General features: G+C 39.6%; 2 protein-coding genes, 1 non-coding gene and 1 pseudogene across 3 annotated transcripts; all 4 read left to right on the forward strand.

Moving 5' to 3' along the window:
• The first annotated feature begins 4,323 nt into the window (after nucleotides 1-4,323).
• Nucleotides 4,324-5,247, forward strand: LOC115819477 (odorant receptor 131-2-like). The gene has a single exon (XM_030782986.1). The coding sequence runs from the start codon at nucleotides 4,324-4,326 to the stop codon at nucleotides 5,245-5,247; it is 924 nt and encodes a 307-aa protein (XP_030638846.1).
• Nucleotides 5,248-10,862: 5,615 nt separating this feature from the next.
• On the forward strand, nucleotides 10,863-11,754 carry LOC115817914 (uncharacterized; annotated as a pseudogene).
• A 2,746-nt stretch (nucleotides 11,755-14,500) lies between these two features.
• Nucleotides 14,501-14,660, forward strand: LOC115819878 (U1 spliceosomal RNA). Its single transcript, XR_004025552.1, has one exon. It is a non-coding gene; the product is annotated as a U1 spliceosomal RNA (small nuclear RNA).
• A 2,204-nt stretch (nucleotides 14,661-16,864) lies between these two features.
• On the forward strand, nucleotides 16,865-17,642 carry b9d2 (B9 domain containing 2). Its single transcript, XM_030783387.1, has 3 exons — nucleotides 16,865-16,952; nucleotides 17,112-17,237; nucleotides 17,329-17,642. The coding sequence occupies exons 1-3, from the start codon at nucleotides 16,865-16,867 to the stop codon at nucleotides 17,640-17,642; spliced, it is 528 nt and encodes a 175-aa protein (XP_030639247.1).
• The last annotated feature ends 7,943 nt before the right edge of the window (nucleotides 17,643-25,585 follow it).

Below are 25,585 nucleotides of genomic sequence, written 5' to 3' on the forward strand. Positions count from 1 at the left end.
CAGTAAGTAAACTCTGCATTGGTGAAATATGCACGCATCTGAGTTTACTTTGTGTCCGATCGTTCGGTGATCATGCCCGCCATTATGTAGTTAAGTTTGTAAGATCCTCTGTTCTCGTAATGGCGGCATGTAGTAGTTTGTTTGTATGTCTGCTGTGTTTTCAGTCATTTCTATACATAGTATTACCTTTTACCATGTCTTATGTTGGTAAATGTAGCGTACCGTGAGTAATACATGCTTTATAATGCGGATATTATGTCTGTCGGTATCCGCAGTGACGTATGTTCGGTTTACTCGCTATGCAGATGCTAGTTTTGCCGTAGGCATGTGTATATTCGCACAAAACACAACAAACAAAACATATAAAACGATTACAAACACACCAATACATACACCCCCAAACAACAGCGCTGTACACATGTGCAATAGTTAGAGCTGTATGAATGCTGGAGTCCAACTGAGTTCACTCCAATCCTCTGTTAGAAGGATGATTAGGCGGAGATTGGGGGTACGTGAAATCCACCCTTTATTATAAATTCAAACGACAATCGAAGTGGAGTATGATAGGCGTGTGGGTGTGGTATCTGTACAAGGAAACACAGAGGAGTATAGACATTACAAATACGGTACACATTTCTAATATGAGCCGCTAGATGGCGACAAACCATAACAAATTAACTTTCTGGCTCAGGATGAGTCAGCAAGAACTGCATCGTAAACATCGTAGATAGGCACTCAGCGAAATATCAACATAATTTACTAAATTATAAAGGACGATTATATACAATGTCAAACATTTGTACGGGTAAGAAGAACAACATCGTTCACGGAGTTTGGCTTACTTATTCATTCTATCACTATACACATATTGCCGCGTGATTAACATTCCCGTTAATACTTTAAGAAATACTTCGCGGCAGGTCATCCCAAAAACAACATGCAATACATACACACAAAATGAACTGTAAGTCTCTTACTTCGCATTCACGCACACGAAGTTGGTAGAGAAATGAACTGCCGAACTACACATCACCGAGAAGCACAAAACCGAACTTGAAAACAGTGCAAAAAACATGGGAGGAGGGTTTCACAATGACGCAACGCACGTCATCGCCCCTTTCAGTTTCCTACTCTACTAATTCTAGAGGTATAATGATATTAATACACAAGTCTGTTACATTACAAATTGAAGGGGTAACTGAACATCCCAACAGTAGATTTTTAATCATACAAGGTCGTCTTTTCTCTACATAATTTAATTAATGTTTGGACCAAATAATGATGTTAATTTTTATAACAGTTTATTTCTGAGAATTTCAGCATTGCCAGGCAAGTGCATTATGGCTGGGGACTTTAATTGTGTCCTAGGTCCAAGAAAAGATAGATCTTTTGGAGTGGATAACACTCACATGAGATCTAGGAAAGCATTACACTGCTTTATAAAAGAACTGAACTTAACGGACATATGGAGACACCTGAACCCATCAAAGACAGATTTTTCCTGTTATTCTAGTGCTTACAAAAGTTATTATAGAATAGATGGCTTTCTGGTATCAGCAGAACTCCTCTCTAATATTAAAGGCTGCCATTACAACAGCATAGTCATCTCGGACCATGCAGCTGCATCTATGGTCTTTGTGGAGCCAAAGTTGATAAGTCAGTCCCCTAAGTGGAGATTTCAAGTAAAATGGATGCAAAGTTTCTACATTTTTAGGAGAACAAATTGATATTTATTTTGAGATTAGCACATCCCAGACTTCTACCACAACTAGGTGGGAAGCTTTCAAGGCATTTATTAGAGGTCAAATTATAAGTTATATGAGCAGAGGAAGCAGAGTTTTGGGGAAGGGCAGAATAAACATGACATCTGCAAGCAATCATTATTACGTAGAACTCAATACAATGAGTTAGCATCTGATAAGGCTGCTGTAAATTTAATGAGGCTTAAACAAACGTATTACGATCAAGGAGAAAAGCCTGGTAGACTCCTTGCATGGCACATCAAGCAACAGCAAACAGAACTGTCAATCATCACTATTGAGGATGCAAACAGGAATATTATAGTTGATCTGTTGGAAATTAATGCAACATGTAAACATTTCCATGAAAACCTCTACAGATCTGAGTACGCTATTAGTGTTGATATCCAGACTAAATTCCTAAACTTAACACTCTCAAGATTTCTGAAGAAAGTAAGAAAACTCGATAACTGGATAAACACTAAGCATCACTGAGATATCAGAAGCCACAGGTGCACTGAAAGCTGGAAAAACAGCGGGGCCGGGTGGCTTTCCAATTGACTTATATAATCATTTTCAAGATAAATTCATAACTCCTCTTTATGAGATGTACTTGGAATCTTACATTAATGGTCAGCTATCTATATAATGAGAGAGGCTTTGATTATCCTGCTTCCAAAACGAGGTAAGACTAATACTAAATGTGAGAATATGCATCCTGTAAGTCTAATAAATGCAGAAACAAAAATCCTCTGTAAAATCTTGGCAAAGAGGCTAGAGGTATTTCAGGTATTGTGGGGGATGATCAAAATGGGTTCATAAAGGGAAGACAGGGTTTTCATAATGTAAAATGGGTTCACAATATCCTATTTAACCAAAACGGAGAGAGGAATACGATTCTTCGAAGGCCTTCGATAGGGTTGAGTGGACCTGTCTTTTTGACGTTATCACTCGGTTTGGATTTGGAGACACTAATTGGACTGAATTATTCCAGCTTTTAACTGGAAGAAAACCGTTGCACCTACAATTGGTGCTTGGATCAAGACTATGGCACAATGTATGTCAATGGAGAGAATAACATATACCTTGGAAAACATGCTGGGTGTTCATGGGGGAATATGGAAACTATTTAATAATTTTATAAAATGTGGAGATATAGGAGGGCTTCTACAGGAGGAAAACTCAGAACAGGATACTTAAAGAATCATAGTTGTAAACCCCAGAAGAGGATGGAGGCATGTTTTGAAAATGTGTTGCAATGATGTAACTTTTTGTTATGTATATCCTTACTTTGTTAGAGGCGCCATTGAATTGTATGAGTGATACTGATATATATGCCTTATATTGATTTTGGCTCTAAATGCAAGGGAGATGTTAAGAGAGAGTGAGTGTGTATGTGTGAGTGAGTGTGTGTGTGTGTGAGAGAGGAGGGTTGTTGATGTAAAAATTTGTAATGCAATATATTGCATAATGATGCTAGCATTTGTATAATGAAAAATTAATAAAGAAATTGTTAAAAAAAAAATAGTAATCACGTGTATGTTATACTGACAATTCACTTTCTACTAGTTAATCAATTAATTTTCCAATCAATTAATTATTCAATTAATCTCATAGAATTATTTAATATTCACAAATTGTGTGCCCTAGTAAAGTACACACATGTACCATGTACTACTTGGAGAGACATGGGAGTGTGAGGTTTCATGGCATAACATTTTTCTTATTGTAACGACCTTATCTCCTCCCATGACAGTCTCAGCCATTGAGCACTCAGTGTCACTTGTTTACTAATCACCGGTCTGATCACTCTCATCCCTCACACCTACCCTCACTGTGATTCACTCTGATACCCTTCTCTATTTAATTTCCTCCGTTGGTGCATTTCCCCGCGAAGTCCACACTCCTGTGTGTCCTAAGCCGATTCTCACTCCAAGCCATTGTATTCAACTTGGTCCCCTGGTAATCCCATACCTTTACCGAGTGTTTTGTGTGTTTGCTATTTTGTGTATCCCATCCATATCCTGTTTGTACACCCACCATCTTGTGATTAAAGAACCTTCTGTTACTCCGCACTTGTGTTCTGCTCTATGGTCCTTCCTGACACTTATCCGTAGACTGTCACCTTGGGTGGTAATACAGCTTAGTCTTTCTCTCCAGTGACCCTGAGCTGGGAGGAGTATATTCATGCTATTAAATGAGGGGGTCACACAAACATCTAAAACTCTTTCAACCCAAGGAAGGCCAGACATTGTGAATTTATTTGGAAATGAGAGAACTGTTGTGTTTATTTGTGGAGCCATTCAGCTCAAGGAAGGTTGTTTGAACATTTCCAGGTAAAAGAGTTTTTCAGTTTTACATTTTCAGTGGTGTAGTTATTGTGTGTTTTAATTGTTTTATTTTATTAACATCTTTATTACTGAAGTGTCTCATTATGCAAACTCAGTTAGCAATCCTTTGGCACATAAACAAATGTCGTACTTATCTTCACAATATATTTTCATTATCTCTCATACTGACAGCATTTGTGTCTCCACAGCAGTCAAAAATGTCTAACATATCTGAGCCAATAAGTGTGGTAGACATGCAGGCCCATCGATTGCCCTTCACAGAAGATAGAATTTTCAAGATGTTCCTGGTACTCTCTACACATGTGCTTTTCATCTACATCAACATGGTAATGCTGGTTATAGTATGGAGCAAGTCTGTCTTCCGTGGCACAGCCCGCTACATCCTCTTTGCACACATGCTTTTCAATGATACACTCCACTTGGGCATCGGACTGGTGCTATATCTACTGGGGGCTTACTACCTGACTGTAGTTCGCGCTGCCTGTGCCTTTATTGTGTTACTGTCAGCCTGCACCTTCACCAATGCACCACTTAACCTGGCTGTCATGTCTTTGGAGAGGTACACAGCCATCTGCTTTCCACTGCACCACAGTGAGCTGGCTACGCCTAGACGTACACAGGTTGCCGTGCTGCTGGTATGGGCACTTGGTTGCATCAATGTGATAACTGATGTTGTCACTCTCTTCCTCGCAGAGCCATCCTTCTTTTTGTCACCTGCAGTGTGCACCATCGAGCAGCTGCAGATGAAGCCATGGCAGAGGCATAAAGGTGTGGTGCTCAATGTGCTGTTGTTTATCACGGTGGCTGCTGTCTTGCTCTACACGTATGTGGCAATCATGTTAGAGGCGCGCTCAGCCTTGTCTGACAGCTCCTCTGCCCGCCGTGCCCTGCATACTGTGCTGCTGCATGCCATACAGCTAGGACTGTCACTCATGTCCTTCCTTTACGTGCTACTTGAGTTTCTCCTGGCCATGCTCCCCATTGGCCTCTACGCACACCTGCGCTTTGTCAATTTCTTTGTGGTTCTTATCTTGCCACGCTGTCTGAGCTCACTTATCTATGGTGTAAGAGATGAGGCATTTAGACCCATTTTCAGAAAGCATTTTTTGTGTGGTGGTTTAAAAAAGGTTGGACCAGGGATTCCCATGAAAACCTGATATGCAGGACACTCTGTTGAACTAAACTGTTCTCAGTGCTGATGTAGGTGTCTTTTATGGGTTTGTTTATGTAAGAGCATATGTACCTGTGTGCACTCTTTGTTATGATGTAAGCTATTCTCACTGTCCTGTTTGTATGGCATGTGCATGCTTTCAGGATTGCTGTGATTGTTTTTGTACAACACTGCTGTCAGTTTGCATGTCACTTCATATTTAGCTGGTTACAAAAGAATTTTTTTTAGGCCTATTCCACAATATACAGATGTTGTCCGACAAGTGCATTTGGATAATCCTGCAAATTGGTTTCCACCTAAAAACAGTGCTATCGCAGTATGTTCAAATTCCAATATTTCTGACTATCTATATTAGGGTTTGCCCAATTAGCTGATTATTAAAGGTTCCTCAGGCAAGAAAATTATCAAAAAATTGCACAATTTTGCAAAAATCAGGAGTGCATCAGAACAAAACTGTAAATCCTAGAAAATTTAAAAGCTCTGTAAAAGCTCTGTGTGTGGCATGTATGATGGAGATGCTAATGAGTGTCAATGTCATTCTGAGTCTGTGACAAGCCTACTGAGTCTGAGACAATGTCGTCTCGCTGTTCCCCATAGCCACAAACCAGTGCATCAGAGAATAAGTAAATAAATAAACAATTAAATAAATGAACATTCCTGTCTCCCATAATTTGTGGCCCTTCTCAACACCTACACAACCATATTTACTATATGTGTGCAGTTCAGTAAGAGAAACATACCCAATTCAAATTACCAGCAAAGATTGCTCTTTTAATGCTCTACTAAAACATTAAGTGGTAATGTTATGAAAAAATTAAACAAACAGTGTACTGGAATAATTGGTGCATATTCAGTTGTGTCTGTCTGTTTAGGCTGTTAACCTGCTTTAGTTTTCTGCCAATTTGCCTGTTTGAACCCTGCCAGTTTTTTGGATTGTGATTTTTCTGCCTGCTGATTTGGATAGTTTGCCTGCCTTTGCCTGCTCCTTGATTTCTTTTGAACCGTTTTCGGGTTTGCCAATTTTTGCATTTTTTCCTTTGTTTTTTGGTCTACAGTGCTGGTTTTTGTTTTTTTTCCTGGCAAGACTGGAGTTTTTTGTGTTACTTGTGGAGTGAGATCTTTTCTTCATTAAATAACTGAACTAAATCTGCTTTTGGGTCCAGTTCTCCATTCAAACCTGACAAAGAACATCTGCAATCTCCCATTGATTTTAGAGTCAAAGGATACACAATGTACTCTCCTCATATTTGGTTCCACTACAAATGAAACATATAGCTAGTTATAAAAATGTACCTGAAATGCTATAGTTTCAGTTATACAATAGCTGTCACCTGGCATTTATAGTATATCCCAAGAAAGATGCTACATTAAAAATTCATCTGTTTCTATATTTGTCAGTGGTTCTTAGACTTTGTGTGTCTTTTAGGATCTACAACACACTATTTTTCTCTTACCTAGCTTGCTAAATTGTCTTAATGTCATCACTTGTCTGACCAGGTCTGACACTGTGGCTAAGTTGTTTTTAAACAAAGGTTTTCCATTATGCATGTTAAATATTCTTTGCGATGATATAATAAGAAATTAAGCATTTTTTCCGACGCGATCTCTTATACATATTCTGTATCAGATAGTGAGATAGTGGTAAATGTTTTAAGCTCTAATAGCGGCTTATAATCATAAGAAACAATAATGTTGTCCTGTATGGAATATTCATATATTTGAAAATATCTGACTACCTGCATGCCACCAATGATTTGTTTGGGGCCAAAAAAAAATTATACACACATTTAGTGTTATTGTTTTACTCACTGAAAAGGTCTATAAATATTACACTTAAAAGAACAAATAATCTGCATTTTGTTCCTTCTAATTCCCCTCTAGCCAATGAGAGAAAAAGAGGATTTAACACTTTGAACGCAGGACCTTCTTGCTGTGAGGCAACAGTGCTAACCACCATATCCTCTCTTTATATCTGACACGCCTAAACCCATTAAGTATGGACCACTAGTGGAGAACACACTTCAGCCAACACATCCACTGCGTCAGCTTTCCATTCAGACCTCTTATTTTGGGTCTATGTTTAAACTGGACAAATGTCTTTCCGACTTTTGCATGATGTTCTGAAATACAAAGCTGGATTGATGGTATGGTTTCAAGCATCAGAAGAATCATGTAGAACAGGTGGAGCAGACAACAATCTCTCAGACACAACACTATGAGGGCCACCTAAATGACATGTCGAATGAAGATACAACAAACCACTGCTGTCTAACCGTAACTCTAACTCTAAGGTAAAAGGAGAAAGGGGAATAAAAAAAATGTAAAAGGAGAAAGTGGAATTTTGATTTGCAGTTAAAATATTTTATTTATATATATATATATATATATATATATATATATATATATATATATATATATATATGGTTGTTTGGAATATTCTTTGTGATGAGGTGAAATAAAGCATCCCATTTCATATTATCTTTGTCAACTGTAAATCCAAATATAATAATTCACACTGAATTGGACTTAATGAATTCCCAGCCTCAAACCCACCTCAAAAGAAGAAATGCATCATATACTGTGCTCACAATCAAGTAATTACCACATTGTAGAGTGTTTCATATATTTTTAAGAGAGGATATAAGACACACAAGATCAGGTCAAATGCATTTATTTCTCTTTTTAACAGAAAAGGTAGAGAGGGAACACAGTTTATATGTGCATACACTGCAAGTGTACATGTTTGTACATATGTGTTTATGTGTAAACATGTATGATCGTAAGTAACAATTTCTCACATTCTATGAACAGAGGGCAGTGGGTCTGGCATGGCATGTATGCTAGGCTGTGTGTTGTCATTATGAGGTTAGTGGCAGGCTGAGTATTGATGGCCTGCTAGTCCTCTCACTGGTATGCTTCCTCCTCCTCCTCTTCAGTAAATGTAGTCACAGTGCCTCTGACTCTTTCACTGTCCTCGGCCTTACAGAGTTCCTTCTCTGCCTCCACAGAGAGCTGCTGCACATGCTGTACCTGGGACTTGAGACTGCTCTGCACTGCCACAGAGGCCTGGTCTGCTCCTACATGAGACCTCCGAACCATGGCAACCATACAACCACAAAATTTCTTCATTTCTAAAATCTGCACCCGAGAATTACTTGGCTTTTTCAGGCTTAAACACTAGCCCTCTACTGCTAGTTTTATATCCATGGGTGATTCAAGCAAAACTAGCAGATCTGGGAAACTCATGTGCTATTATACAAATACAATAAACAAAATGATCCTAAACAATAAATAACATGAACCAGCTCATCTGCATTTAATGCTGCTTCAGCGGCTAGCTCAGGGAGAGATACGGCAGTCATCCAGTGGAATTCATAGCCCTTGCATACCTCCCTTTGTTTAATCACCTACTCAAACACAACCGAAATATTAAGACCTCAAAATGGTAGCATCAAATTACATTTGTATACTCTAAGACTTCTACAAAACATCCTAAAAATCCTTAAAATATCAATTAATTTATGATATAATGAAATTTATACAATTACTTCGCATGTATCACACCTCCACAGTTGTTCATTAATTTATTCCATTATTGGGAGGGAAGAAAACAGAAAAATGTTGATTTTCAAATCCCCAGATGGCCTGTATTTATTCTACCTCTTGCCTTTGCTGAATGATCACTTGCCAAATGGCATTCTCTTCTGAATGGGTCAGTTTGGCGGCAGAGGCCACATAGCTCCTCTGGAGATCCATGAGACACTGCATTGCCTGCACATAAGAATACCCATGCATGCATATGGACAGATGACAATAACATGTATATGTAACCTGAGTTAGCAGCTTTCAAAAAAGCTTTAAAGGGCACTGTTGAAAAAAGCTGAAGGAGCAGGAGGCATTGCCACTGTTCTAAATATTAACAACACATCTTAATGAAACCAGCACTGAGTTTGTCTAGTGGGTCATAATGTTTGGGCATTTGTGCTCTAGTGTCTGTGTTGGCATTAATGTACAAACCTTCATTGGCTTCATCTTTGGTCACAGACAGTGTCAACACATATCTCTCACAGACCACTTTAGCACTGGTTGACACCCATACAAGCCGTGGTCTAAAGGTCAGAGAACTGGGCTTATGACTGGAGGGTTGGCAGTTCGATTCCCAGGCCCAACATCCACGGCTGTGTGCCCTTGCCCTTGACCAAGGTACTTAACCCCAATGCTTCCCGGGTCTAAGGAATGCTACTGCGTCTGGTGCGTGTGTGTTCACTACTGGTGTGTTGGATGGGTTAAATGCAGAGGACAAATTCATTGCTCTATGGATGTCACAGTGTGTGTGCAATCATGGAAACTTAAACTATACACAGTTACTCAAAAAGTGTTGTTGAGTAAAATCCATCAGTGACACTGAACCTGTTTTTCTCTGGAAAACAGGAAAATCTAACCCATTGAGCAAATGAAGGAGACACTGGGTTCAATATTTGTTAACTTGATGTCATTTAAAGATTTACTCACGACACTTTTTGAGTAACTGTCAACACACTGATACTGACAGGCAATTTTTAATCTCCAACTTTCAAGACTTTCAGTTTCATTTGGCAGTAGTATCGGTAATGTGTATGTGCATGTAAATATACTGTATGCTAAAATAAAAACTTTAAACATACATCTATCTAACTTCCTGTGAGCTGACTGAGCTAATAATCAAGAACCCCTGACCCAAACCTGCTGGAAAGGAACAGCACACAGGCCGTTGATGAACGCGAGGGAGATCCAGCTTTGCCACGTCGCTGGCGGGCTTCCGAGTCTCTCGCGCCGCACTGTTGTGCTGCTTCTCAGAGTTTTCGCTGTGTAGCTGCGCTGGAGGAAACATATTACTTAATCTGTCAAACAATGAATAAAACAACAACTGAGACAACACCATCTATCTCAGTCAACGAAATGTTTGAGCAATTTTCGAACTTCTGAGCAAGCTGAATGGACAGTATCAACAACTTGTGACCTCTGTTTTGTGTTATTACAATTGGTTCCAATTCTCTTAATGAGGAGGTAACATACCTATTCCTCACAATCGCACTTTTCATACAGGATGCCATATTGGTGCAGACAACAGGACGTGGAACCCGCTTGACTGTACTCTTGTTTTGGAATGAGTCTGATTTGAACACCGCCGTCTGTCAATTATCTTCTTCTAATCTCCCATTTCTTTCAAAAATACTTCAAAAAATTATAGCTGCGCAGCTGAAAGCCCATGTGTCCTCTAACACTCTGTTTGAAATATTTCAGTCAGGCTTCAGGTGTTTTCACTCTACTGAAACCACGCTTACTAGAGTAACTAATGATCTTTTATTAGCCATGGATGCTGGTGCTACTTCTATTCTCATTCTGCTTGATCTGAGTGCAGCATTTGACACAGTCGATCACACTATATTGTTAAAGCGCCTCGAAAACCAAATTGGCATTCATGGCCTGGCACTCTCTTGCTTTATATCTTATCTCTCTGAGAGAAAGCAGTGTGTCCACTATAATAACGTGACCTCTGAATACCGTGAGCTTAACTATGGTGTTCCTCAGGGATCAGTCCTTGCTCCTCTTCTCTCTATTTACATGCTCCCTTTAGGTGACATTATTCATAGTTACAACCTTCCATTGTTACGCTGACGATACTCAGATTTTCTTACCTATCCAGCACAATGGTCGCTCTGAATTGGCTAACCTTGAGGCGTGTCTTTGCGCTATTAAGGTTTGGATGTCTTCAAATTTCCTGATACTTAACGCAGGCAAGACTGAAATGCTGGTCATTGGTCCCCTTACGCATAAGCATCTTTTTAGCGATCTTACCCTAAATTTTGACAACTGCATCATCACTCAAAACTCTTCAGCTAAGAACCTTGGTGTGATTTTTGACTCTAGTCTCTCGCTAGTCACTAATATCAAAAACACAACCAAAACTGCTTTTTATCACCTCTGTAACATTTCTAAAATTAGGCCCTTTCTAAGTATGGCTGATGCAGAAACCATTGTTCACGCATTCATCACGTCTCGCCTCAATTACTGCAATGTTCTGTACTCTGGCCTGCCCGCTTCTAGTACCAAAAGTCTTCCGCTGGTCCAGAAAGCTGCTGCTAGAATTCTGACCAGAACGAGGAAGCTTGATCACATTACACCTGTCCTGGCTTCCCTTCATTGGCTTCCAATTCATGCAAGGGCAGATTTTAAGGTCCTCTTATTAACATATAAAATTTTACATGGGCTTGTGCCTTCCTACCTGTCTGACTTAATTACACCCTATAATCCACCTCGCACCCTGCCCTCTCAAGACTCTGGACTATTAGTCATTCCAAGAGTTAAAAAGAAGTCCGCTGGCAACCGAGCATTTCCCTACCATTCTCCCTTCCTCTGGAATGGTTTACCTACAGAAGTTAGGAAGGCAAACTCTCTCCGTACCTGTAAAACCAGACTAAAGACTTATCTATTTTCTCGAACTTATGCATAATATAATTTTGATTTGACTTTGTTATAGACATGTAAAGCCCTTTGCGACTATTCATAGTGATATATACTTATTATTATTATTATTATTATTATTATTATTATTATTATTATTATATTTGTCCTAGGGGTTTGAAGTCGAAGCAGATGCCTCAGCTTTCATGTCCTCCAACTTTTGCACGAGTCCTCCCAAAGTTCCGAAACAGAGCAGAGCAACAGCTGGTATATAGTCATGATCCCACTCCCCTACACGTGTGCTTAAAAGAAATTCAAATTAAGTTTTGTGCACCCATGGAAATCCATTACTAAACTCTGTAAGACCCCTAACTTTAACCAAACTACTGTCCAAGCACACTAAAATAATCTTTCACCAAACTATTCTTGACATTAACATGTTCAAAAAAGCATTTGCCACGCTCATGATTTCCCGTAATAACACAGTGATGAATTTCATACTGTATGTCAAAACCATAACTTATTTAGCATTCTAATTCTTCACATAAAGTGTCTCCATGTCACCACTTCCACTGTATCTCCTTATGCATTTCTCCTGCCACTTATGAACTTTCTTTCTTTTACTTTCTTTCACCTCACTCCCTCTAAATTTTATCTCATTGTTCAGAATATCAACTTGTGCAGGGATCCAACAGAATTTGACCATCACACCCACTATTATCAGTGTATACAAAATGGAAAACAGCTCCATCAGCATCCCCTCTCAGCCATCTTGACAAGATGACCAAGAAGACAACCTCTTTAGAGCAGAAGAAGAATCAGAACATAACACTGTTTTATCCAGGCTTACCTGTTCTGTCCATCGCAGTCCAATAAATAACATAGTTATTTCTGTGGAGCAGACTGCTAGATAAGCTGTTAGCTTCAGAGTCAGCCTCATATCAAACATAGAACTAAAAACCCCCAGCCCCACACAGTCAGTCAGAGGCTCTTTAGAACCAACTGAGTATAATATTAAAGATGAATGAAACAAGACAGCTAGCTTAACTTCCATTCAGTATGTTTCATTTTGGCATTTCCTTGTTTCCATTAAACAAAACACCAATACAGGGTAAAATGTGGCTGATTTGTTGTCCTTCCATGCCAAACCTTTGCAAACTGTCCAATCTTTCACCCAAAACTATTTCCATCAAGATCCATACCCTCCCAAAAATGTAATAGCGTGATGCCCCTACCACACAACCCTGTAAATCAGGGGTGTCCAAACTTTTTGCAAAGAGGGCCTAATTTGATAAAGTGAAGATGCCCGGGGGCCAATAGCTCCTTCTGACATTTTTTTCACCACAAAAGTTACATGAAAATACATACTGTTATAAAACAATTTTCATTGTCACAATTATCTTTATTTTTCAAATGGCAATGTAACCAAATATCAGCCACTCAGGCAGGCGTGAACAACTCTAAAGACACAATTCTGCCTTTCATTTATATCTGGAGAGTCAGATAACATTGAACAAACTGTATAGAATACCTTAAATTTCCATGAGTTTGATAAATAACTTTGCCTCATGAACATTTTAAACAGGAGTTATAAGTAATGCAAAGTGGTCAGTTATCATTAAAGTTTAAAACAAGTGAATTTTGCCCTTGTGTTTTACAAGATCTTTCAGGAAGCCAAAGTTTGTGTCACATCTACAGGAAGATTATACTTTATTAATCCCACAACTGGGAAATTCACTTGCCGCAACAAGAAATAAACACCTATGTAAATATACATTGAGGTCAAGCAGCTCCTCTGTCACGTTCATGTTGTCAACTCCTCTTAAAAATATCAGTAGTTGTGCAGTGTCAGATGCATCGGTACTTTCATCGCAGGCTAATGAGAAATCATCAAAAGCCACTCCTCTGTCCCCCAGCTGTCTCTGAATATCTGACGATATGTCCTCAACTCTCCGTGCCACAGTGTTGCGTGCCAGGCAAACATTCATAAATTCTTGCTTCCTCTCGGGGCAAATGTTCTCCACCATTTTCATGACACAGTCTTTGACAAACGTACCTTCAGTAAAAGGTTTGCCATGTTAAGCTATTAACATGGCCACTTCGTAGCTGGCTTTGGAGATATTTTCATTTGACTCACAGACCCGCGTGAAGAATCGCTGTTGCGATGCCAGAGCAGCTTGGAGTAGCTTCACTTTTTCAGCGCGGTCACTCCCTGTTAGCTTGCTATATGTTGTAGCATGTTTAGTCTCGTAGTGTCTCTTAACGTTGAAATCCTTAAGCAAACACAAACACAGACAAACACAATTGCCTCGATTTTCAGTGAAAAAGTATTGTAATTCCCACTGCTCCTGAAAGCGGCGGCCCTCACTGTCAACTTTTGTCTCTTTTTTTTTTTTTTTTTGCAGTCGCCATGGCAGAAATGAGCGGTGAAGGGTTGGCGGCACAGATGCAGAGGTAGATAGCATTAGAAAGGAGGAATTACATTTTTAAAGTTTTATGATTCTGACAGAGCTAGCGAGCCATAAATAACACATAGTAAGACTGAAGCTGCGGGCCCGCGGGCCGGACTTTGGACATGCCTGCTGTAAATGAACCCAATAAGCCAGTGGTTCTGATTAATATGCTAATATTCTGGGAAATGGTAGGCTCCTAGTTTATGCCTCTTGGCAAGAGCAGTGATCAATTATAAAAAAAATGTTTAAGTTGAGCAGAGTAATGTCTAGCAGAAACCATGGAGGAACTAAGTACAAGGTGCTTAGAAAAAGAGACAACATGTTGTTTTTAAAGATGACATGATACCTGGCAGGGGAGACACCATGATCACGAAGGTGGTTCACCCAGGGTGAGGCTTAGCCATTGCACTTGGGCTATGCTGACCTCTGCGAATTCTCCAAATGCGGGAATCTCGACTGCATAATTTGTGGTAGTGGGGGACTGCAGTCGCGCTCTCCCCTGATCTTGGGGCAGCCATGGCCTAAAGGCTAGAGAAGCGGGCTTTGACTGAGAGGTCGCTGGTTTTACTCCCCGGACCAGCAGGAAAATGTGGGTGGGGGGAGTGAATATGCAGCGCTCTCCCCCTTGAACAAGGCACCTAACCTCCAACTGCTCCCTGGGCTGCAGCTGTGTGGCTACCCACTGCTCCGGGTGTGTGTGCTCACTGCCTCAATGTGTGTGTGTGTGTTCACTACTCGGATGGGTTAAATGCAGAGATTGAATTTTCCATGGGATTAATAAAGTATATATAATTAAATAAATGAAAATGGAGCCTGTGGCAAAAAAGCAGAAAGTAGGAGCTGAAACTGTGGGAGGGATTCAAGGGTGTGAGTCTCAGAGACAGGCATGAGAACGCCTAAGATATAAGATCTTAAGAACTAATTAAGGGCAGAGATGAGTAAATTTAACACCAATGTAGTTATCAGGTGTGGTCAAGAATCAAGACTTAGCAGTAACAGTCAGTGAAAAGCAGATGTTCTCAAAGATTCAAGGGGCAAAAGACAGAGGAGTGGCACTTGCTAAAATAGATTTTAATTGTTGTCGTTTGATCAGACCCGGGCTGTCGCATAGGCAGTAAAGGCAAATGCTAATGCCGCTGCCCATCCATAGGGACGCTCTAAATGAAGGAAGAAAAAATCCAAAATATTTAACTTTTACTATTTTTTACTAATACTATTTTAATATCACTTTTTCAAAAAATTTTATGAAAAAAGCCAACAACAATATGATTACATAGTCTAGTCTATTAGTATAAATCATGTGGTTACACAACGACTGTCTTATGATGATGTCATAGATGACTTTGCTGCAAGAAAGGCAAGGTGAGCAAGGCTGTATGTTTGTGTGTGTGTGTGTGTGTGTGTGTGTGTGTGCAATACTCTTATTTATATTATATTTATAAATATTTTTATGTCTGCACTGGTTTCTTTAATATTTTATGTTGTGCAGTACCTTATTTGTATTGTATTTATAATTTGTATATGTCACTTGTTTCTTTAGTACTTTTTTTTTGTCTAAAATAAAGAAAATCTCAAAGACACAAAGCTATGCAGTTTTTGTGTATGACCACAATGGTTGGTGGTGGAATTGGCTGCGATGCAAGGGGCACCAGCTAAAATCTTGCCTAGGGCAACAAATTGGTCAGGGTCGGCTCTGCATCCGATTGTTGTTACAGCTAAGGAACGTAAGAAAGCAACATGTGTTTAACATGCAGGGTACCTAAGACTCCAGATGATGTGACTTTATTCAGTAAGAAAGATAGGGGAGAATAGCACTTCTTTGACAGCGTAGTTAAAGAGGTATTCTACGCATGTGGACTATTTTGAAAGAGTCAAAAGTGCGAGTTGGATAAGAGAATCAAACGTCATTACGTACCAGGAATGCTCCGTATGCCAGTACAGTAGGCGGCGGCATACAACTTTGTCGTCAGGCGGTAAACGGCAAAATCCAAACAGAAACAGAGAGGAAGAAGTGTTGCTAAGGACGGCAGGATCGCGGCTACGGCAAGGCATTGTAAACAACGAGATTAGTGGCCTGGCAAGTTATAGGTATGTTCTCTAAAATACACTTTCTTCGCTGATCCACCTTGGTATTATTCAAGGTTAAACATGAGGTATCTTAAACTATCTGGCGCAAAGTAATTTATGGAAAAGGGTAGTTAATAGCGTAGCATTTAGTTGCATGGTTAAACAGATTTGGTGATTTAGATGATTTAGTTTATTTGTTCTTGCTGTTTAGGCATGTTCCAACGACTGCTTTTTGTGAACGCAGCTGGTCTGCTCCCAGTCAGTATCTGTTAAGGAGACACCATAAAGCTGACTCACTACCTCTGCTTTATTATAAATCGCGTGTCATGTTTAATATGCCAGGAACTAAACAGCCTGTCACGTATTTACTAATCAGCGTTCGGCTAGGTTTTTATTTAGTCTTGTGTGTTTTGCTCTGAGCTATGTTTTAAATTAGGCTGTTATTTAGGCTAGTCATAAGAACTGAACATAAAGAGAATTTCATTTTGTCACTTTGCTTTGGTCTTAGAGCAACAGCTTAATTTAGTTGCAAAAATGTATATGCACAAAAATAGTGTACATCTGTAACAAACTCATTTGCTTGTCTATGGTGTTTATTTCAACTAAAATTTTGTCTTACAGCGGCACAAAACTCACCTTATGGCCGAGCTGCATATCATAGGCCAGATTGTTGGGGCCAGTGGTTTTCCTCAGAGCAGTCTTTTCTGCAAGTGGGGCATCCATACAGGTATTCAGTCTTACTGCATCCATACAGGTATTCAGTCTTGCTGCATCCATACAGGTATTCAGTCTTACTGCATCTTGTCTAACATCTTTGTCCGACTGCCTTAGGTCAGGGTGACTACAAATATAAAATGATTTAATTTTTTTAATGTTTATGAACAAGGAGGGGCATGGAGACTTCTCTCTGGTGTGAAGGAGGGACAGACTCAAGTCGATTTACCTGAGATGGGGGACATGGCATTCTGGAGTCATCCTGTTGACCTACATTACACCACGAAAGGCATTCAAGGTATTTGTTCAACCTTTGACATTTACCAGAATGAAAACTGCTATGGTGTTGAGGAACATCATCAGACTGTATTCTCTTTTCTTCTTTAAAGGTTGGCCGAAGTTCCATCTCCAGGTTTGGCATCAGGATTCGTTTGGACGTTGCCAGCTCTATGGTTATGGTTACTGTCATGTGCCTTCCAGCCCAGGACAGCATCGCTTGCAGTGTGTCACTTGGCGGCCACTGGGGTCTTGGCAGGAGCAACTTGCTCAGGAGTTTGTCGGTGGAGGTTCCCAGCTGCGTTTTCCAGACTTAATTTATAGTGGAGCAGATCGATACAGGTTGCACACGGTTGCCATGGGAATAGTGGAACTGGAGCTTTGCATCATTCTAAGGCACTTTGACAAATATGGCATAGAGAGCTGAAAAGTTGTCGAGAGAAGAACAGAAGGTGATGCTTCTCCTGAAAGTACTGGTTGTAGAATATGATGGTAGAGAAACTTATATGATATATACTTATATCTTTTTTGTGAATGCCTAACATACAAAATTTCTGTTCTTACTTGCACTACAAAGAGTGCATTTGAACTACCACAATATATGTTGTTTTTTTCTATTTGATAAATAATTTTGTATGCATGTATTCACTTTTTTTTCCTTTAAAGCTGAACCGTTTTATGTTAAAGTTTTTGAATGGGTGGTATATAATGTGTCCTTTTCCCAAGACAAACTGTCCTTAAATTAAGGAGCTGTGCTCACATTCATAACTGCCTTTAAAAAAAATATTACTGGTTCTTATAGAAGGAGTTATGTACTGGTTGAATGTAGTGGTAAAATAGTCTGCACTGTACCAATTCTGGGCCATCTTCTCAGCTGGGCCAGTTCTTCTCTGGCTTTTCTTCTGTCCTTTTCAACTTCAAGTTCATGTTTATTTGTATATTGCTTTTTACAGTAAACAATTGTCTCAAAACAGTTTTACAGCGATCAGTGTCTAAACCCCCAGTCAGTGAGCCCAAGGTGACAAGGTGCAGGAGTTCCGGGCAGGAGGGACAGAAGTATATAGACCTCATTCTGGGAGCAGATGCTTGGGACTGGAACCTTGTAGACTTCAGCATGGATATCCCAGTGTTGGGGCAGAAAAGTGAAAATAAAGGAAAAGAAGGAGCAAGATTATTAAGCAACTGAACCACGTGGTAGAATATTTTGAGATATTTTAGAATGATTTTGATTCTGATTCAAGTGCAGCACTAGTGCTTTGGCAGTCCTAATTAATGCATTGTTGACCCCAAAAAACAAAAAGATGGGGGGAAGCAGTGGGCCAAGTGGCCATTTGGGGTCCTTGAGACATCAACAACTTCCCATTCCATCACTAACAAACTTGAGTGATTGGATGTGATTAGAGAGGAGACAGCCTTGACATCTTAGTTTACTAAAACATTCCATTACCACGGTCCAACACCTCAACCCCTTTGGCTAAGATGATTAGCTATATGCTAGGCTGAATAGGTAGGTCTTTAGACTTAAACTGAGTGAGTGTGTCAGAATCCTGGACTTTGGTTGGAAGACTGTACCATGTAGGGGAGAGACCTGCCACCAACTGTAGATTTTGTTATTCTCACAAGGAAAGGTTTGCGTCTTGTGATCAAAAAGGATGGCGTGGGCTATAAATCTTTAAGAGGTCACTTAGGTCCAGGGAGGCTAGACTTTTCTTTTATGATAAAAGTTTTCAGTCATCCCAATAAAGTAACACCATAATATTTTAGTGTGTTATTGCTTTATCTGGAAATTCATTATGTTTTTTATGTACCTTATCAATTTATCCATAATTTATAATATATAATTTCTCATTACTTCAGTTTAGTGCCATGCATTACATTACATTATTATTGTATGTTAAAAGTACAGCGTTATGTACTTTTATGAGAAAATGTCCAAAAGTAGGCCATGCAGCTGCCATATTTTGCTTGCTCAGTCACTTTACAGTATACGATTTGTTCACAGTATAAAAGAGTTAACATACAAAGTTCTAGGAGTTCAAGGTGGGGCAGCCATGGGGCAGCTGTAGCCTTACAGTTAGAGAAGTGGGCTTGCGACCAGATGGTCACCAGTTCAATCCCCGGGACCAGGAAAAATGTGGGTGGGGGGAGTGGGTGCACAGCGTTCTCCCCTCCCACATCCACCACTGAACCGCCCTTGTGCAAGGCACTTAACCCCCAGCTGCCCCCTGGGCGCAGGCGTGCTGCCCACTGCTCCTCCTCGTGGTGTGTCTGTGCTCACTACTGGTGTGTACAGGATGGGTTAACTGCTCACAGTGTGTGTGTGTGTGTGATCACAGAGATTCTAAATTATTTGCTAATGTACAAACAAAGCATTACTTGTCCGTTTGTTCATCCAGTAACAAACACATTGAGAAATGTCGAGCTGGCTTTGTTCATTTACCACTGCAAAACCTGATTATTATAATAACTGAAAAAAGTGCAAATTAATTATCCCAATAAATAAATGAATAAAATAAGTAAATAAATACACAAACAAAAAATTAAGCAAACACACAGTAGGCTGAACTTACTGAAATAAAGTAACTGATTGAAAACTGATTTTCACATTTGAAAACAAGCATGAAAACAGTTAACCCTAGGGGCTGTGCTACATTTCACTGAAAAGAAGTCTTGGTTCTGCACTATGCATTACAGTTTTGTGTGAGCACACATACAGGTTATACTTACCTTATAGGCCTGTTTTAACAGAAGTTCTGCTACAATGATGGCATCCACAGGTACTTAAATAAAAGAAAAGAAACTAAACAAACCCTGGTAACTGACTGTGATCTTTTATTTGATGTTCAAACTATTCAGTCTGGTCTTTGATTTGCTGTTCATATCAGAGGCATTAGAAAGACTTAAGGAGCTTAAGGAACTCAAACTTATGAAACTGCTCTTTTTTTTATTACAGACACAGATTCAAGTTTATTTAGAGCCCAAAGGGCTTTACATGCCCACAACAAACAAAACAGGATGGCACCCCCTGACTTAATCCTCATAGCGGGCCAGAAAAAACTCCACAAAAACCCAGATGTAACAGTGAAAAAATGGAAGAAATCTTGAGAAGGACCACAGAGAGAGGATACCCCATCCTGGCCAGACAGGTGTGCAATAGGTGCCGACCCAGTGGACAATTACAAGTAATACAATAATAATGCTGAAAAGTAACAGTTATATGTTGTTGCCTAATACTTTACTTAAGATAAACTGTCTTCTCCTGTTGGCAGTATATTCAAAGGAGCAGGGCTGTAAGGTGATCAGTGACAGAAGAGATTCCATGCCATTTAAGGGTTGCAGTAATGACAGTACAGGTCGCCGAAAAATTCTGTCATTTGAGCATGTGTTAGTGTGTGTTAATTGACTGGATTGGTGGGGTCTAGGTATATGTCAGCTGACTTTGGGTTGGGTGCTGTGTGTGTTAGTTGACCATGTGTTGGTTGGGTGTTGGTGTCTGTTAGTTGGCTGTGTGTTGGTTGGTTGTTGGTCTCCTTTTAGCTGACTGTGTTTTCTGCTGGCCCTCCTTTTTCCTCTTTTCTTCTTTCTCATGATCCAGCTCCTCCTCACTGTTTCCCTGATGTACAGTCTCTCATGACAGTTCCTGACTAGATGCAGTGTTCTTGTCTATGTGCTTCCCTCGATCGTGGAACTGCTGTCCTGCATCCATGTCTCCATAACTGTAACTCTCTGTGAATCCATGCTGTCCATATCACCAGACTCTAGTATTAGAAATGTGTTACATGAGCACTAATGTCACTCTCTCTCCCTTTACACACCAGGGCTCCAAGGCGTTGAGCCCCAGACACATGTAAAACTCAATTCTTTGTTAATAATGAATCTTACCATAATTAAACATCACCAGTCATTACAAGCTATTTAGGAGTCTCCTGAGGTGCACTGCATATCTTTAGATCTGTTCTTTTGTCCCTTTAGAACCTGCCTGTACCATGAGCAAAGCACGCATATGCTTGCTGATAGGTAAGTCAAACTTTGAAATATTGTATGCTACATTTCACTGTTTTCATGAAAATAAAGGTCATCTTAACTTGTATTCTAAAGTACAGTTCATAAGGCAATAAGCTTTTCATATGAATACAATGTGTAATATGGCCTGGGAAGTCCGTTATATTTGCTAAGTAAACATTCCATAAATCCCAGTCATTTCATTCTGCTCTGCTGGAGATGTAATTGTAGAATTTTTTAAATTTTTTTTTAATTTTCTATGTGCAGGTATAGCATTAGCGGACACCACATTGCCAACTGTGTCTGTGTTTGTGTGATTATGTTATTTATATGTGATTCTGTTTGTTTCCTATAATGCAGACTGTGGTAGTTTTCTTGCACTCCAATAGAATGTGGTAGTTGTATGGCTGATATATTTCATATATTAACATGCTTATTTGATGTGTTGAATGTATAAGCTGAATGTATTTTCTTTTAAAACATAAAAAAAGAAAAGAGCTTGCTGAGAGGTCTAACATTGGCAGTCACCATAGTGTCCACAGTTTCTGTGTTTGGGTGCTATAATGTAACAGGGTCTGCTATTATAACGTCAAAAAGCATCACGTCTTCCCTGTGTTTGACCAACTAACCCCCTTTACACATGCACAGTGAACAATGTGACAGACATAGCTTGAGCCATCTACCAACATGATCTTTGGCTAGAACTGTGGAGTGATTTCTGTGACCCTGTGTGCCCTCTAACCTTCCCACTTGCTGGCCTGCACCTCTTCTTGGCCAGTTTCCCCCAGCCTTTCCTTGACTGAACGACCATTGAGACATCCCTGATAAAGAGTATGTCCCCACTGCCTTCATAATGTCCTCTGATGTGTCTAATCCCTCTAGATCATGTCTCATTCCTCAAAGAGTTTTACTTGTTCTCACACTATTTATAATCTAACCACCCATGTGCCAGTCGAAGCAGGACAGACTCCCTCTTTGGAATCTTGGTTCCTCCAATTACTCCAATACTAAGTCACTTTCATAGATCTACCTCACTTTCATGGATCTACCCCAGCTGTATTTTTCTCTTGTTTTTTTTATCTCTTGTTTTCTTTATAAGATTCTTTTACTTATTTATATTGTCTTCCATATAAGATTTTTCTACTTATTTATATATTGTCTTTATTCACACTCGTCTGGTAACGGAGGATTAGCAAAGTAAGAATTTCATTGTACAGTGTAACTGCCTGTTTTGCTGTGCACGTGACAATAAAACTCTTGAATCTTTAGTTTGTAGTGCACAAGCGATCATTGAGCGTGGTAATGGACTGATGGTAGAAAAATGGCTAGGCTGTATAAACAATGGTGTTCAAGCAACCATACCCTAAACCAGGCATGTCCAAAGTCCGGCCCGCGGTCAGATTTCATACGGCCCGCAGCTTCAGTCTTACTATGTGTTATTTATGGCTCGCTAGCTCTGTCAGAATAAATAAATCATAAAACTTTAAAAATGTAATTCCTCCTTTCACCACATGGTGGCAGGACCATTCTAATGCTATCTGCCTCTGCATCTGTGCCGCCAACCCTTCACCGCTCATTTCTGCCATGGCGACTGCAAAAAAAAAAAAAAAGAGAGAGAAAAGTTGACAGTGAGGGCCGCCGCTTTCAGGAGTAGTGGGAATTACAGTACTTTTTCCCTGAAAATCGAGGCAATTGTGTTTGTGTTTGCTTAAGGATTTCAACGTTAAGACACACTACGAGACTAAACATGCTACAACATATAGCAAGCTAACAGGGAGTGACCGCGCTGAAAAAGTGAAGCTACTCCAAGCTGCTGGAGAACATTTGCCCCGAGAGGAAGCAAGAATTTATGAATGTTTGCCTGGCACGCAACACTGTGGCACGGAGAGTTGAGGACATATCGTCAGATATTCAGAGACAGCTGGGGGACAGAGGAGTGGCTTTTGATGATTTCTCATTAGCCTGCGATGAAAGTACCGATGCATCTGACACTGCACAACTACTGATATTTTTAAGAGGAGTTGACAACATGAACGTGACAGAGGAGCTGCTTGACCTCAATGTATATTTACATAGGTGTTTATTTCTTGTTGCGGCAAGTGAATTTCCCAGTTGTGGGATTAATAAAGTATAATCTTCCTGTAGATGTGACACAAACTTTGGCTTCCTGAAAGATCTTGTAAAAGACAAGGGCAAAATTCACTTGTTTTAACTTTAATGATAACAGACCACTTTGCATTACTTATAACTCCTGTTTAAAATGTTCATGAGGCAAAGTTATTTATCAAACTCATGGAAATTTAAGGTATTCTATACAGTTTGTTCAATGTTATCTGACTCTCCAGATATAAATGAAAGGCAGAATTGTGTCTTTAGAGTTGTTCACGCCTGCCTGAGTGGCTAATATTTGGTTACATTGCCATTTGAAAAATAAAGATAATTGTGACAATGAAAATTGTTTTATAACAGTGTGTATTTTCATGTAACTTTTGTGGTGAAAAAAATGTCAGAAGGAACTATTGGCCCCCGGGCATCTTCACTTTATCAAATTTGGCCCTCTTTGCAAAAAGTTTGGACAGCCCTGGTCTAGATGGAAACAGTCAAGAGGCTAGGACAATCTGACAAACAGGGACGAGCAGAGGAAGACATAAGTAGGCTGAGTGATTCAAACAAAATGAGAAACAGGTGAACTCAGAAGGCAGGAAACAAACAATGGCAGAAGTAGAACACAGGTGAGGGGTGGGGTCAGAAGCACAAGGAAAACCAAAACAAACAAAAGCACATGGTAAAAGAAAACACAGAATGACCAGCAGGAGGCCACAGAGTGACTGAGTGCAAGCAGTGGTGCTGACAGTTCTTAATTGTTCGGCACCAGGATGGGTGACGTGGTGCCAACCTGGCAACAGTTGGTCATCCCAGCCACAGAACTATGGCTTGTAATATAAACCAACAAGATTCCAATTTTAATTTCAATGTCATAAAAACAAGTTTTACAGATATAATTAAATTGAGATAAGTGTCCACAACATTCTTTAAACTCAAATCAGAAGTTTTCTGGGTCAAAAAATAGCTATTTACAGTTAATTACAACCAGTGAATAATTATGAGGGGTTAAAGTTATGAATATTCATTAAAAGGAAAATGATGACAGTAAAATACAGTTTTTAGTTGTATTAGGTAGGTAGTAATTATAAGGACTGAATTAAAACAATGAAAATGAACCTGGATTTCATTAAAATAAAAATATGCCTTTTGAAAATGCAGCCGTGCTTTTAAACATTTCAGTCTGATGGTTAATTAAATGTGATTATTGTTTAAATCTTTACACTGTGGTCACTGTGTTTTCATTCACCACCATTTTTTCCCTCTCCTGTCATTCAGTGGTGTGACTACTTTTTATCTCAGTGCCTTGCAATTCCATTCAACACCTGCCTATAGACAAGTGTTCATTCTTGTCGATCAAGTGTTTCTCCCCATCAGTTACATGCTTGCCACCACTGATAGCTGCCTGGCACCACATAGACCAGCATGAATGGGATCATCGTCTGAGATTAGCTAGCCATTGGAGAGTGTATTGTATCTTATCTTTTATTGTCTCAACACTTTCTTCCTAGTCAACTGGTTTGCCCTCCCTGAAAGAGGTCTCTCACTCTTTAGTTCACATCCAAGCTTTATTTTCACAGAGCAATTCATGCAAAAACCGAGATGGCCCGACACAAAAGCGAACTAGGCGGCTGCTTAGGGCCCCCGTGGCTATCAGAGGGCCCCCAGGAGTGCTTGAAATGTCCCACAAGACAGCTTGAACATTTTTGGGGGTTTTTTTTGTTTGTTTGTTTGTTGGTCTGTTTTTGTTTTTTGGCCTTTTTTGTGATACATCAATGGTAATCATACAAAAACGAAATATTATGTTAATGGACTGGCTAGCTAATACTACTGGTTTAATCAATTCCTGTTGCCTCTGTTAGAGCTTGTGTCATGTTCATGTGTATGCACACTGTAATGGACATTAACTGAATTCTGATGCAAGCACAGTCAGTCAGACTAACGTTAGGTTAGAGTCCTCTCCTCTGCGTTGATGGAAAAAAGCAAAAAAGTAATGTTGCAAAAAGTACATATCCTTCTTTTTATCTAAGTTATTTGATTTTAATTGTAGTTGTCTGTTCTTACGACGGAGTATTAGGGCTACATTAAGGGGGGAAAAAATCTGAGATTTTGACAAAAAGATTATAATTTTATGAGAAAAATGTCATAATATTACTAGAATAAAGTTGTAATTTTAGTCTACATGTTATTTTAGAGGGGAAATATCACAAAAGCAGGCTGCCGCCTGTGTTAAAATGAGGAACAAAACTGTAAACCTGTGTTTGC

The sequence above is a fragment of the Chanos chanos genome, chromosome 8, assembly GCF_902362185.1.
Source record: "Chanos chanos chromosome 8, fChaCha1.1, whole genome shotgun sequence".
Lineage (NCBI taxonomy): Eukaryota > Metazoa > Chordata > Actinopteri > Gonorynchiformes > Chanidae > Chanos > Chanos chanos.